The sequence below is a fragment of the Tachyglossus aculeatus genome, chromosome 22, assembly GCF_015852505.1.
Source record: "Tachyglossus aculeatus isolate mTacAcu1 chromosome 22, mTacAcu1.pri, whole genome shotgun sequence".
NCBI classification, from domain to species: Eukaryota; Metazoa; Chordata; class Mammalia; order Monotremata; family Tachyglossidae; genus Tachyglossus; species Tachyglossus aculeatus.
In genome coordinates, this window is record NC_052087.1 from 56563087 (window position 1) to 56579163 (window position 16077).

The 16077-nt window shown below is 46.0% G+C and overlaps 1 protein-coding gene across 1 annotated transcript in view; it reads right to left on the reverse strand.

Moving 5' to 3' along the window:
* The window catches only part of IGF2 (insulin like growth factor 2), a 64561-nt gene that overhangs the window by 2601 nt on the left and 45883 nt on the right, over positions 1–16077 (reverse strand). Inside the window, exon 5 of the mRNA XM_038765386.1 lies at positions 62–207. Within this exon, the coding sequence (XP_038621314.1) occupies positions 62–207 (146 nt within the window). The remainder of the gene's footprint in view (positions 1–61; positions 208–16077) is intronic.

Below are 16077 nucleotides of genomic sequence, written 5' to 3' on the forward strand. Positions count from 1 at the left end.
CTCCGGGGTCCCACCAGGGCTGCCCACCCTCCCGGGGCCAACCCGGCCGTCCCGCACTGACCGTGGTGGACGAGACAGAGACGTCACGCTCGGACTTGGCAGGCGTGGCACAGTAGGTCTCAAGCAGCGCCAGGTCGCAGCTGCTGAAGCAACACTCCTCCACAATGCCCTTCTTCGACCGGCGGTTGGTCCTGCTTGGAGATCGCCCTGTGGGGACAGCGGAGACGGGGCCGGTGACCTTCAAGGCCTTACTGAGAGCTCACCTCCTCCAGGAGGCCTTCCCAGACTGAGCCCCTTCCTTCCTCTCCCCCTCGTCATCCCCCCATCTTACCTCCTTCCCTTCCCCACAGCACCTGTATATATGTATATATGTTTGTACTTATTTATTTATTTATTTATTTATTTTACCTGTACATATCTATTCTATTTATTTTATTTTGTTAGTATGTTTGGTTTTGTTCTCTGTCTCCCCCTTTTAGACTGTGAGCCCACTGTTGGGTAGGGACTGTCTCTATATGTTGCCAACTTATACTTCCCAAGCGCTTAGTACAGTGCTCTGCACACAGTAAGCGCTCAATAAATATGACTGATTGATTGATTGACCACCTCCGTACCGAACGCCGGCTCGATATGTACGCCCTGGGAGCTCCGGGTCTCGTTCACCCTTTCCTCTCCATCCAAACCGCTACCTTGCTGGTTCAATCTCTCATCCTATCCCGACTGGATGACTGCATCGGCCTCCTCTCTGATCTCCCATCCTCCTGTCTCTCCCCACTTCAGTCTATACTTCATGTTTGTGTTTGTTTGTATATGTTTGTACAGTTTTATTACTCTATTTATTTTACTTGTACATATTTACTATTCTATTTATTTTGTTAATGATGTGCACCTAGCTTTATTTCTATTTATTCTGATGACTTGACACCGGTCCACATGTTTTGTTTCATTGTCTGTCTTCTCCCTTCTAGACTGTGAGTCCATTGTTGGGTAGGGACTGTCTCTATAGGTTGCCGACTTGTACTTCCCAAGGGCTTATTACAGTGCTCTGCACACAGTAAGTGCTCAATAAATACAATTGAATGAATGAATGAATTCATCATTCAATCGTATTTATCCTATCATATTTATTGAGCGCTTCTCACGTGCAGAGCACTGGACTAACTCGAGCTTCAACAAAGTCGTGCTGAAGTGGCTGTTCATTCATTCATTCATTCAATCGTATTTACTGAGCGCTTACTGTGTGCAGAGCACTGGACTAAGCACTTGGGAAGTCCAAGTTGGCGACATATAGAGACGGTCCCTACCCAACAACGGGCTCGCAGTCTAGAAGGAGGAGACAGATGACAAAACAAAACATGTGGAAAGGTGTCATCAGAATAAATAGAATTAAAGCTAAATGAGCATCATTAACAAAATAAATAGAATAGTAAATATGTACAAGTAAAATAAATGAGCAATAAATCTGAGCAGGTTCATGAGCAGGACCAACCGGCCCCCTCTGGCCCTCTCCCTCATGGTAAGTGAGATGGCCCTGAGGTGACCAGTGAGCCTTAAATAATTGTAATAATGACGGTGTTTGTTAAAACCTTATTATGCATTTTTTATTTTAGTAGAGATGTGTATATATCTATAATTCTATTTATTTTGATACTATTGATACCTGTCTACTTGTTTTGTTATGTTGTCTGTCTCCCCCTTCTAGACTGTGAGCCTGATGTTGGGTAGGGACCGTCGCTATATGTCGCCAACTTGGACCTCCCAAGCGCTTAGTCCAGTGCTCTGCACACAGTATGAGCTCAATAAATACGATTGAATGAATGAATAAGTGCTTGGGAAAGTACAACGCGACAGTAAACACATCCCCTGGCCACATCGAGCGTAGAGTCCAGTCTCAGCCGGAGGGAGGGAGGGCAGCCTGTCCCCATTTTACCAATGAGGACGCTGAGGCACAGAGAGGGTGAACGGGTCACCGGGCGGGGATGGAGCCGGAAGAAAAGCCCAGGAACTCCCGGCTCACCGACCCGTGCTCTGACCACTCGACAGCACTGCCTCGCCCCCAAGCTCAGGTCCGTCGGAAGCTTCAGCTCAGGCCTCAGTCCCTTGTCCGGGATGAGGTCCTGTGGAGGCTATTTTGACCACCCTCTTGCCCACAGGCCAGGGCATAACTTTACGCAGGACGTCATGCCTTCTGCTATGAAAGACCTCTCTTCCTCCCTTCAAGGCCCTGCTGAGAGCTCACCTCCTCCAGGAGGCCTTCCCAGACTGAGCCCCTTCCTTCCTCTCCCCCTCGTCCCCCTCTCTATCCCCCCATTTTACCTCCTTCCCTTCCCCACAGCACCTGTATATATGTATATATGTTTGTACATATTTATTACTCTATTTATTTCTTTATTTATTTTATTTGTACATATCTATTCTATTTATTTTATTTTGTTAGTATGTTTGGTTTTGTTCTCTGTCTCCCCCTTTTAGACTGTGAGCCCACTGTTGGGTAGGGACTGTCTCTAGATGTTGCCAATTTGTACTTCCCAAGTGCTTAGTACAGTGCTCTGCACATAGTAAGCGCTCAATAAATACGATTGATGATGATGAAAGACCTAGAAGGAGGGAAGGCCAGAAATATCCCACACCCCTGACTCTCCCCCAACTCCATCCCTGACTCTCCCTCAGCGACCCAGCACGGACCATCTCACACCGCTAAATCTCCCCTCTCCATCCCTGACTCTCCTTCAGTGACTTAGCACGGACAATCCAACACCTCTGCCTCTCCCCTCCCCATTTCTGACTCTCCTCAGTGACCCAGCATGAACTGCCCAATCAGTCAATTGATCAATCATTCATTCAGTCATATTTATTGAGCATTTACGGTGTGCAGAGTTCTGTAACAAGTGCTTGAAGAGTATTATTGAGGAACAAACAGAGACAATCCCTGCCCACAATGGGCTCACAGTCTATAAAGGGGGAGACAGGCATCAAAACAAGTAAACAGGCATCAGTAGCACCAATATAAATAATAATAATAATAATGGTGGTATTTGTTAAGCATTTACTATGTGCAAAGCACGGTTCTAAGTGCTGGGGGGGATACAAGGTGATCAAGGTTGTCCCACGGGGGGCTCATAATCTTAGTCCCCATTTTACAGATGAGGGAACGAGGCCCAGAGAAGTTAAGTGACTTGCCTGAGGTCACACCCATGACAAGTGGCGGAGCTGGGATTCGAACCCATTACCTCCGACTCCAAAACCCGTGTTCTTTCCACGGAGCCACGCCGCTTCTCTAATATATAGAATTATAGATATATAAATAGCATAGATATTCATTTTGTGCCGAGCACGGTACTAAATGCTTGGGAAAGTACAATATAACAATGGAACAGAGTTGGTAGACACATTCCCTGCCCTCACAAGCTTACGGTCTAGACGACCTTAAAGTCTAGAGTTTAGAGCCCAATACCCCTGACTCTCCCCTCTCCATCCCTGACTGACCCCAGTGGCCTAGCATGGACCATCCAACACCCCTGACTCTCCCCCAGGTAACCAGCACTGACCATCTCACCCCATGACTCCTCTCCATCCCTGATTCTCCCCCTTCGGTCTCCCATGATAGCCCACTCACCCGGCTCCCCTGGCTCTTTGATACTGGCCTCTTCTGATCCCCCTCCTAACTCTCTGAATCTGTTAGGGCTCAACTCCAGACCCATTTCTCTTCTACACCCCCGACCACAACTTCAGCTCCATTAATATCATCCAAATCTCCCTCCTTCTCTGCTACCTCACATTTCCTCCTGCCTGCAGAACATCTCTATTGGCTATCCCTTCCAGACTGTGAGCCCGTTGTTGGGTAGGAACCGTCTTTACATGTTGCCAACTTGTACTTCCCAAGCGCTAATAAATACGAATGAATGAATGAATGAATGAATATCCCACCGACACCTCTAACTTAACCTGCCCAAAAGGGTACTCCTCATCTTTCCACCCAAATCCTGTATTCCCCTGATTTCTTATCGCTTTAGACAACACCACTATTCTCCCTGTCTCACAGGCCCATTCCCCTGGCATTATTCTAAATGCATCTCTTTCTTTCAACCCATACATTGTCACCAATTCCTGACACTTCTACTTTCCCAACATCTCTAGAATCCAAACTGCCAACACACTGATCTAAGCTCTTATCTTATTCCACCATGAATCACTGCATCAACCTCCTCGCTGACTTCTCTGCCTCCTTTGGTACTTCACTCTCCTGCCTGAATCATTTTTTCGAAAAAAAAAAACATTAAGCCCACCTCGTTATTATTATTATTATTATATTTGTTAAACACTTAGTGGGTGTCAAGCACCATTCTAAGCACTATGGTAGAAACAAGTTAAGCAGGCTGGACACAGACCCTGTCCCATATGGGGCTCACAGGTTAAGTAGGAAGGAGAGCAGGTATTTAAAACCCCATTTTACAGTTGAGGAAACTGAGGAGCAGAGAAGTGACTTGTCCAAGGTCACCCAAACAAGCAATTCTCAGAACTGGTATTAGAACTCAGGTCCTCTAACTCTCAGGCCTGTGCTTTTTCCACTAAGCTAGATTGCTTCTGAAGAAACTCCAGTGATTGCCCATGCACCTCTGCATCAAAGAGAAACTCCTTACCATGGGCTTTAAATCCCTCCATCCCCTTTCCCCCTCCTATCTCACTTTGCCGACTTCTCATTACACCCCAGGCCTCACGCTTGATTCCTCTAAGCCAATCTACTCACTGCCTCAAATCTGATCTCTCTCCTTTGACTCTTGCCCACATCCTCATTCCTGTCTGGAACTTCCTCCCCTCTTCCCATCTGGCAGAGCACGTTTCTCCCAGCCTTCAAAACCCTTCTGAGGTCACACCTCCTCCAGGAAGCCTTCTAGGATTAATCGCTCAACTCCCCACCCTATTTTTGATGATATTTGTTAAGCGCTGTCAAACACTTTTTCGAGCACTTTATAGGTACGAGTTAATTAGGTTGGACACAGTCCCTGTCCCTCAATGGTCTCACAGTCTAATTAATTAATGATGGCATTTCTTAAGCGCTTACTATGTGCAAAACACTGTTCTAAGTGCTGGGGGGGATACAATGTGATCAAGTTGTCCCACGTGGGGCTCACAGTCTTAATCCCCATTTTTACAGATGAGGGAACTGAGGCTCAGAGAAGTTAAGTGACTTGCCCAAGGTCACACAGCAGACTCATGGTGGAGCCGGGATTCGAACCCATGACCTCTGACTCCAAAGCTCGTGCTCTTTCAACTGAACCACACTGCTTCTCTAAGTAGGAGGGAGAATAGAAGAACTGAGTCACATGATAATAATAATATTGATGGTATTTGTTAAGTGCTTATTATGTGTCAAGCACTGTTTTAAGTGCTGGGGGAGTTACAAGGTAATCAGGTTGTCCCACGTGGGGCTCACAGTCTTAATCCCCATTTTACAGATGAGGTAACTGAGGCACAAAGAAGTCAAGGGACTTGCCCAAGGTCACATAGCTGATAAGTGGAGGAGCTGGGATTAGAACCCACAACCTCTGACTTCCAAGCCCGGGCTCTTGCTGTTTTTCCCAGTTTTCCTCCCAATTCCCACTTCAGCACTTGTGCATCAACTCAGTATTTCAATACCCACCCCCAAACCCAATCCCTCCATAACTTTTATGCATACATTTTTAAACTATTTTTAACTCTGCTACCCAATCTGCTACAAGTCAAAACTCACCTGTGCTGGGCAGCAGCGGCATGGGAGAGAATCGAGGGCGAAGGATCAAGTTTACCGCGCGGAAGGAGACAATGGTAAACCACTTTCGGATTTTTGCCAAGAAAATTCTATTCATTCATTCAATCATATTTATTGAGCACTTACTGTGTGCAGAGCACTGTACTAAGTGCTTGGGAAGTACAAGTTAGCTCTTGGGAAGTACAAGTTCATTCAATCGTATTTATTCATTCTACCAGAGCAATTGCAGGTGGAGGTGGGGCATTGTGGGAGAGATGTGCCCATGGCATCGCTATGGGTCAAAGACAACTCGACGGCATATGGCAAGTATTTATAACAATAATAATAATAATTGTGGTATTTGTTAAACATCTACTATGTGCCAGGCACTGTACTGAGCTCTGGGGTGGATACAAGCAAATCGAAGTGGACAGAGTCCCTGTTCCATGTGGGGCTTGCAGTCTCAACCCCCATTTTACAGATAAGGCGACTGAGGCCCAAGGTCACACAGCAGACAAGCGATGGACCCGGGAGTAGAACCCATGACCTTCTGACTGCCGTGGCCATGCTCTATCCTTTACGCTATGCTCTTACTGTGTGGAGAGCACTTTAATAAGTGCTCGGGAGAGTAGAACACAACAGAATTGGTAGTCACATTCCCTGCCCATAGGGAGGTTACAGTCTAGAGGGGGAGACAAGCATTAATATAAATAAATGTACGGACAGGTCTACTAATTCTAGTGCTCTCCAAAGCGCTCAGTACAGTGCTTTGCCAACTGCAGGCACTCGGTGACTGAATTATTGGCAACAACAAAGTTATGACACTCCATTACCCTCACTTGGCAGTAAATCCTCTCACACCAGCACAGAGTCAATGTATCTTCTTGTACGAGAAATTTCACCTCAGCACACAAGAACAGATAAATCGCATCCCCTCGCACAACTAGAGAGTAATCATATCTCCTTGCACAATAATAATAATAATAATAGTGATGGCATTTGTTAAGCACTTACTATGTGCAAAGCACTGTTCTAAATGCTAGAAGAATCACATCCTCTCACAGAAGCATAAAATACTCAGGTCTCCTTGCACAAGCGTGGGATAATCACATTCTGAGCCCGGAGTAATCACATTCCCTTGCACAAACACAGAATAATTCATTCATTCAATCAATCATATTTCTTGAGTTCTTACTGTGTGCAGAGCACACAGTACTAAGCGCTTGGGAAGTACAAATCGGCAACATATAGAGACACATTCCCTACTCAACAACAGGCTCATAGTCTAGAAGGGGGAGACAGACAACAAAACAAAACAGGCAAGATACCTATCATTTGCCCCCAAAATATAAATTAACAAAAATATATAAATAGGCATGCTTAGTTTTAACATCCCAAAATGTGTTGCTCAAGACACCAGAATTTTTTAAAGGTTGTTCTATGAGATTTCCTCACCCAGAGGATTTGTTGAACATTTCAATCATAACTCAATGAAGAGTAAATGGTCAGTAAGTATTTTTTCCAAGTAGCAAACAGTAATTTCATCTGCTTTTTCATTCATTCATTCATTCATTCATTCATTCATTCAATCATATTTATTGAGCGCTTACTGTGTGCAGAGCACTGTACTAAGAGTTTGGGAGTGCAAGTCGGCAACATACCATCATCATCATCAATCGCATTTATTGAGCGCTTACTGTGTGCAGAGCACTGTACTAAGCGCTTGGGAAGTACAAGTTGGTAATATATAGAGACAGTCCCTACCCAGCAGTGGGCTCACAGTCTAGAAGGGGGAAACAGACAACAAAACAAAACATGTAGACAGGTTCTCTTAGTTTTAGAATGACCTATAACCTAAGCCTAGCAATATTTAAAAGAAGTTTGCCAAAATTCTCATATCGATTAGCTGAAAATATCTCTTCATACTGGCTGTTAGAGACTGCGCTGACAGAACATCTATTTTTATCTTCTACAAACGGATCATTGATTAGTAGCAAATGGTTCATTGGAACTCCTCTGGGGAGAAAATTCAAACACAACTCACTTTACTGTGAGAGCACTGTTGGAACTGTTGGAGAGAAGCAGGAAGAAACTCTCTTCCTCTCATACAAGCACAGATAAACTGCATCCCTTTGCACAGTCACAGAGTAATCCTGTTTTCTTGCACAGACTAATCACATCCACTTGCACAAGCATGGAAGAGTCACATCATTTCACAGAAGCGCTGAATAACTGTGTTCCCTTGAACAGGCATGGAATTCATTCAATCGTATTTATTGAGCGCTTACTGTGTGCAGAGCACTGTACTAAATGAGCACATCCCCTCCTACGAGCATGGAATAATCATGTTTCCATGCGTAAGCACGAGGTAATCGCATTCCCTTGCACAAGCAAATAATACTTTCCTTCTCCACACACGAGCACAAATTAATCACATCCCCTAACACAATTAATTGCATCCCTTTGCATAAAGTAATAGCCCCCATTTGCACACGTGCAAACACCCTTCATACGAATAATCACATCTCCTTGAATGAGCCCAGCCCATACTAGTGATCTCCACCAATCAGTTAATCAGTCATATTTATTGAATGCTTACTGAGTACAGTACAAGTACAAGTACAAGTATGTTGCCAACTTGTACTTCTCAAATGCTTAGTACAGTGCTCTGCACACAGTAAGCGCTCAATAAATATGATTGATTACAGAGCACTGGACTAAACACTTGGGAGAGTACAATAACAACAGAGCTGGTAGACACATTCCCTGCCCACAGTGAGCTTACAGTTGAGAAGATCTCATTTCACCATCCCCAAACTCCTGGGAGAGCAGCCTATCCCATTTAGGATAAGAATAATAATAAGAATACTGGTGGTATTTGTTAAGTGCTTACTATGTGCCAGGCACAATACTAAGCGCTGGGGGGATACAAGAAAATCGAGTTGGACACTGTCCCTGTCAATCAATCAATCAATCAATCAATCGTATTTATTGAGCGCTTACTGTGTGCAGAGCACTGTACTAAGCGCTTGGGAAGTACAAGATGTCAACATATAGAGACAGTCCGTACCCAATAGTGGGCTCACTGTCCCATGTGGGGCTCACAGTTTCAATCCCCCATTCTACAGATGAGGGAAGTGAGGCCCAGAGGAGTGAAGTGACTTGCCCAAGGTCACACAACAGAGAAGTGGTGGAGCTGGGATTAGAACCCATGGCCTCTTGACTCCTAGGCCCTCGCTTAATCCACTAAACTGTACTCTTACTCTGCTCCTCCTCCCCTCCCCATCGCCCCTATTCCCTCCCTCTGCTCTACCCCCTTCCCTTCCCCACAGCACTTGTGTGTATTTGTACATATTTATTACTCTATTTTATTAATGATGTGTATATATCTATAATTCATCTATTCTGATGGTATTGATTCTGTCTACTTGTTTTGTTGTCTGTCTCCCCCTTCTAGACTGTGAGCCCATCGTTGGGTAGGGACCGTCTCTCTCTGTTGCCGAATTGTCCACAACATCGCCAAGATCCGCCCTTTCCTCTCCATCCAAACAGCTACTTTGCTGGTTCAATCTCTCATCCTATTACGACTGCATCAGCCTCCTCTCTGATCTCCCTTCCTCCTGTCTCTCCCCACTTCAGTCTATACTTCACTCTGCTGCCTGGATTATCTTTCTCCTCAAAAATCTCCAGTGGCTGCCTGTCAACCTTCGAATGCAGCAAAAACTCCTCCCTCTTGGCTTCAAGGCTGTCCATCCCCTCGCCCCCTCCTACCTCCCCTCCCTTCTCTCCTTCTCCTTCCCAGCCTGCATCCTCCGCTCCTCTGCCACTCACCTCCTCACTGGGCCTAGTTCTTGCCTGTCCCATTTCCAACCCCCAGCCCACGTCCTTCTCCTGGCCTGGAATGCCCTCCCTCCTCACATCTGCCAAGGTAGCTCTCTTCTTCCCTTCAAAGCCCTACTGAGTGCTCACCTCCTCCAGGAGGCCTTCCCAAACTGAGACCCTCTTTTTATCTCCTCCTCCATGCCCTACCTCCTTCCCCTCCCCACAGCACTTGTGTATATTTGTACATATTTCATTTATTCATTCATTCATTCAATCATATTTATTGAGCACTTACTGTGTGCAGAGCACTGTACTAAGCACTTGGGAAGTACAAGTTGGCAACATATAGAGACGGTCCCTACCCAACAGCGGGCTCACAGTCTAGAAGGGGGAGACAGACAACAAAACGAAACATATGAACAAAATAAAATGAATAGAATAAATATGTACAAGTAAAATAAATAAATAGAGTAATAAATATGTACAAACATATATACATATATACAGGTGCTGTGGGGAGGGGAAGGAGGTAAGGCGGGGGATGGGGAGGGGGAGGAGGGATACATACATATACATATTTATTACTCTATTTATTTTACTTGTACATATTTACTACTGTATCTTATTAATGATGTGCATATAGCTATAATTCTATTTATTCTGACGGTTTTGACACCTGTCTACATGTTTTGTTTTGTTGTCTATCTCCCCCTTCTAGACTATGAGCCCGTTGTTGGGTAGGGACCATCTCTTTAGGTTGCCGACTTGTACTTCCCAAGCGCTTAGTCCAGTGCTCAGCACACAGTAAGCGCTCAATAAATACGATTGAATGAATGAGTTGTACTTTCCAAGCACTTAGTACAAGCGCTTATTCAGATTCTCTCATCTGCATAATGAGGATTCAATGCCCTCCTGCTTAGACTATGAGCTGCATGTGTCAACCTGATGATCTTTTATCTATCCCAGTGCTTAATACAGTGCTTAGCACACAGTAAGCACTGAACAACCACAATCGTCATCATCATTATTGAGCACCGTCCTAAGCGCTCAATAAATACGATTGAATGAATTTCACCCATGAGGAAATAGAGGGGTTAAGCAACTTTCCAGAGATCACACAGCAGGTTCCTGGCAGAGCTGGGACAAAGGCCCCACAGACTCTTTCCACTAATCCACTTTCCACTAAGAGAAGCAGCGTGGCTCAGTGGAAAGAGCACGGGCTTTGGAGTCAGAGGTCAGGGGTTCAAATCCCAGCTCTGCCAATTGTCAGCTGTGTGACTTTGGGCAAGTCACTTAACTTCTCTGTGCCTCAGTTGCCTCATCTGCAAAATGGGGATGAAGACTGTGAGCCACCCAGGGGACAACCTGATCACCTTGTAACCTCTCCAGCACTTAGAACAGTGCTTTGCACATAGTAAGTGCTTAATAAATGCCATTATTATTACTATTATTATTAATCCAGTCGGTTTACCCCCTCACACTCAGCCCCATGGGTGAATCCAGTCAAGGGGGAAGAGAAGTCTCTTCTGACCCCCTCCTCTCTCTCCCCTGCCCCAGGATAATAATAATAATAATAATAATAATAATAATAATAATAATAATGGCATTTGTTAAGCGCTTACTATGTGCAAAGCACTGTTCTAAGCGCCGGGGGGGATACAAGGTGGTCAGGTTGTCCCATGTGGGGCTTACAGTCATCATCCTCATTTTACAGATGAGGGAACAGAGGCTCAGAGAAGTTAAGTGACTTGCCCAAGGTCACACAGCAGACATGTGGCGGAGCCAGTATTCGAACCCATGACCTCGGACTCCAAAGCCCGTGCTCTTTCCACTGAGCCATGCTGCTTCTGTGCCCCCCAGGATGATGTCGCTGTGCCCACCGGCTCCTCGGGGAGCCAGAGAGTGTCCCACCCAGAGCTACGAGTGCCGGGAAACCTCATGGACTAGTGGAAAGAGCTGGAATCTGGGAACCAGAGCACCTGGATTCTCTTCCTGGCTCCTCCACCTGCCTGCTGTGTGACTTTGGGCAAGCCATTCATTCATTCAATAATAATAGTGATGATGGTATTTGTTAAGCGCTTACTCTGTAGCAAGCACTGTTCTAAGCACTGGGGGAATACAAGGCGATCAGGTTGTCCCAAATGGGGCTCACAATCTTAATCCCCATTTTACAGATGAGGTAACTGAGGCACAGAGAAGTGAAGTGACTTGGCCGAAGTCACACAGCTGACAATTGGCGGAGTGGGATTTGAACCCATGACCTCTGACTCCAAAGCCTGGGCTTTTTCCACGGCACGCTGCTTCTCCAGTGACATTCAGTGGTATTCATTGAGCACTTACTGTTTACAGAGCACTGTACTAAGCACTTGAGCACTCTACAAAGTCTGCATAATGAGGATTCAATGCCCTCCTGCTTAGACTATGAGCTGCACATGTCAACCTGATGATCTTTTATCTATCCCAGAGCTTAATACAGTGGTTGGCACATAGTAAGCGCTGAACAACAATGGACATCATCATTATTGAGTCAGGAGCTCCTACTGCCAGGAGCACTGAACCGGGAGAATGGGAGACAGGAGCACTGAGCTGGGAACCCCAAGAAGGGAGCACTGAACTGGGAGCATTTGAGCCAGGTTCCTGGAAGTGATGAAAAGGGCAACAGATGGCAGAAGAGTCAGAGACCAAGGGGCCAAGGGGTTGTTCAACTTAAATGCACATTTAATGATCGTGGTATTTGTTAAGCACTCATCATCATCAATCGTCATCATCAATCGTATTTATTGAGTGCTTACTGTGTGCAAAGCACTGTACTGAGCGCTTGGGAAGTACAAGTTGGCAACATATAGGGACAGTCCCTACCCAACATCACAGTCTAAAAGGGGGAGAGTGCCAGTGTCTGGCACTCACTATGTGCCAGACACTGTACTAAATGCTGAAGTGGACACAGTTCCTGTTCCACATTCAGCAACTCTTCATAAGTGGGCAGAGGTGACTGGGCCAGGGTGGATCCCATGAGTTCAATCAATCAATCAATCAATCAAATTTATTGAGTGCTTACTGTGTGCAGAGCACTGTACTAAGCACTTGGGATGGAGAAAGAAGGGCTTCCAGTTAGAGACTTGATTTCTATCATCGGACCCTTCTCTCTGCAGATAGGAGCCCCAGGTGAGATCTCTCTGCATCTGACTTTCCTCACCCCTAAGCAGCAGCTTGGTTTAGTGGCGAGAGCCCAGGCTCAGGAGTCGGAGGTCATGAGTTCTAATCCCACTTCCGCCACTTGTCAGCTGTGTGACTTTAGGCAAGTCACTTAACTTCTCTGTGCCTCAGTTCCCTCATCTGTAAAATGGGGATGAAGACTGAGAGCCCCATGTGGGACAACCTGAGAACCTTGTATCTACCCCAGGGCTTATAACAGTGCTCGGTACCTAATAAGCACTTAACAAATGTTATCATCATCACCCCTAGATCCCCAACTCCTGTTCTCTCTGCCACTCTGTCTGTCTCTCAGCCTTTCCCCGAAGTCGGATAATGTTTCCAGTAGAAGGATGTGGACCACAGTGTCTGAGGTAGCTGAGAGGTTGAGGAGGATTAGGGTGGAGTAGAGGCCGTTGGATTTGACAAGGAGATCATTGGTGACTTTGGAGTGGGTGATTTTGGTGGACTGAATGGGGAGGAAGCCAGATTGGAGGAGGCCAAGGAAAGAATTGGAGGAGAGGAAGTAGAGGAAGAGGGTGTAGACAACTCGCTCAAGGCATTTGGAGAGGAATGGTGGGAGGGAGACTTTTAGACTGTGAGCCCACTGTTGGGTAGGGACTGTCTCCATATGTTGCCAGTTTGTACTTCCCAAGCGCTTAGTACAGTGCTCTGCACATAGTAAGCGCTCAATAAATATGATTGATGATGATGATGATGATGAGGGAGATAGGGCGATAACTGGAGGGAGCCATGGGGTGAAGGGGTTTATTTAGGATGGGGGAGACACGAGTGTGTTTGAAGACGGTGGGGGAAAACTTTTGAAAAATGAAGTTGAAGATGATGGTCAAGAGGGAAGAAGGGAAGGGGTGAGTGCTTTGATAATGGGCAAAGGAGTGGGGTTGGAGGTGCAGGTGGAGGAGGGGTGGATTTTGAGAGGAGGCGGGAGATCTCTTCTTGAGATACTGCTGGGAAAGATGGGAGAGTCCAAGAAGGTGCAAGAGGAGATAGGGGCTGGAGAGAAGCAGGGGAGATATTAGGGGGCTCACGTCTGATCATTTCAATTTTCTCGATGAAGTGCATGGCCAGGTCATCAGGGAGAAGAGATGGGGGAGGTGTGTGGGGGGGTGGGAGGTTGGAGGAAGGAGCTAAAAGTCTGAAACATCTGGCACGCGCAAGGAGCATGGGTGTCAATGAGGATGGAGAAATAATGTTGCCGGGCAGAGGAGAGGGCAGAATTAAAGCAGGTGAGGATGAGTTTCAGGTGGGTAAGGTCAGCCTGGTGTCTGGATTTCTGCCAGCGGTGCTTCACAGCTCGTGCGCAAGAGTGGAGGAAATGGACCGTAGAGGCGACCCGGGCTGACTGTTGGTAGTAAGAGGTCACGGGAGAGACTGAGGAATGATGGAATTGAGTTCAATCATTCAGTCAATCAATGCTACTTACTGAGCACTTAATTTGTGCAGAGCACTGTACTAAGTGCTTGGGAAAATACAATACAATGGAGTTGATCCTGGCACTCATCCTATCCCACCTTGACTCCTGGAGAAGCAGTGTGGCTCAGTGGAAAGAGCCCGGGCTTTGGAGTCAGAGGTCATGGGTTCAACTCCTGGCTCGGCCAACTGTCAGCTGTGTGACTTTGGGCAAGTCACTTCACTTCTCTGGGCCTCAGTTTCCCTCGTCTGTAAAATGAGGATGAAGACTGTGCGCCCTCCGTGGGACAACCTGATCACCTTGTAACCTCCCCAGAGCTTAGAACAGTGCTTTGTACATAGTAAGCACTTAACAAATACCATTATTATTATTATCAGCCTATTCTCTTACCTCCCTCCTCCGCCCTCTCCCCACTCCAGTCCATGTTTCGCTCTGTTACCCAGATTATTTTTCTAAAAAAATTCAGTCCTCCTCTTCCTGCTCATGAATCTCCAGTGGTTTTGCGTCCTCCTCTGCATTGAACAGAAACTCCTTATCACCTTGCCCGCACCCATCTTACCTCTCTGCTTTCCTAGTTCAACCCATTCCACACTTTGCTCTTCTAATGCCAACCTACTCACTGTATCTCAATCTCATTTATCTCACCTCCGATCCCTCACCCACATCCTGCCTCTGGTCTGGAACTCCCTCCCCTTCATATCCAACAAACCACCAATTTCCCACCTTCAAAGCCTTATTTAAATGGCATCTCCAAGGGCCTTTCATGACCAACCCCTTATTTCCCCTCTTGACCTCATTATGGGCAGCGAACGTATCTGTTAATTCTGCTATATTGTACTCTCCCAAGCACTTAGTACAGTGCTTTGCACATAATAAATACCGTTGATTTATTGATTGATTTCCTCTTCTTCCACTCCCTTCTGCAAGCCCTTTGCTCTTGGATTTGTCCCATCCTTCAGCCCCACAACATTTAAGACCATACCCATGGGAAGCAGAGTGGCTAGGTGGAAAGAGCATGGGCAGAGTCAGAGTTCATGGGTTCGAATCCCAGCTCTGCCAATTGTCAGCTGTGTGACTTTGGGCAAGTCACTTCACTTCTCTGTGCCTCAGTTACCTCATCTGTAAAATGGGGATTGAGATTGTGAGCCCCCCGTGGGACAACCTGATCATCTTGTAACATCCCCAGTGCTTAGAACAGTGTGTTGCACATAGTAAGTGCTTAATAAATGCCATTATTATTATACCTGCAATTTATTTATATTAATGTCTGTCTCGCCCTCTAGACTGTACACTCCTTGTAGACAGGGAACGTGTCTCTCAACTCTGTTGTATTTCCCCATGCTCTCAGTACAGTGTTCTGCACACTTGTACTTGTAACTTGTACTTCTCAAGCGTTTAGTACAGCGCTCTGCACACAGTAAGCACTCAATAAATACGATTGAATGAATGAATGAATGCAAACAGTACGAGCTCAATAAATATGATTGATTGACTGATGATCTTCGCCTATAAGGAACTTAAGGTCTAGAAGAGAAGGCAGACAATGAAATAAATTACAGAAAGAGGAAAAGGCAGGGAATAAGGATACGGACATTAGTTCTGTAGGGCTGAGGGTAGGGTGAATATCAAGTGAATAAGGGGGATGGATCCGAATGCATAGGGAACACAGAGAGGGGATGATCTCTACTTCTAGATTCTAAGCACCTCATGGGCAGAGACCAAATCTACCAACTCTATTGCATTATACTCTCCCAGGCGCTCAGTAAATAGCATTGATTGAATGACCGAGTCGACGGCAGGGCGGACAAGCTCGAGGTACAGTGAATAGGCTGGCATTAGAGGAGTGAAGTGTGAGGGGTGGGCTGGAATAGGAAATCTGAGAGGAAAGGTAGGAGGGAGAAAG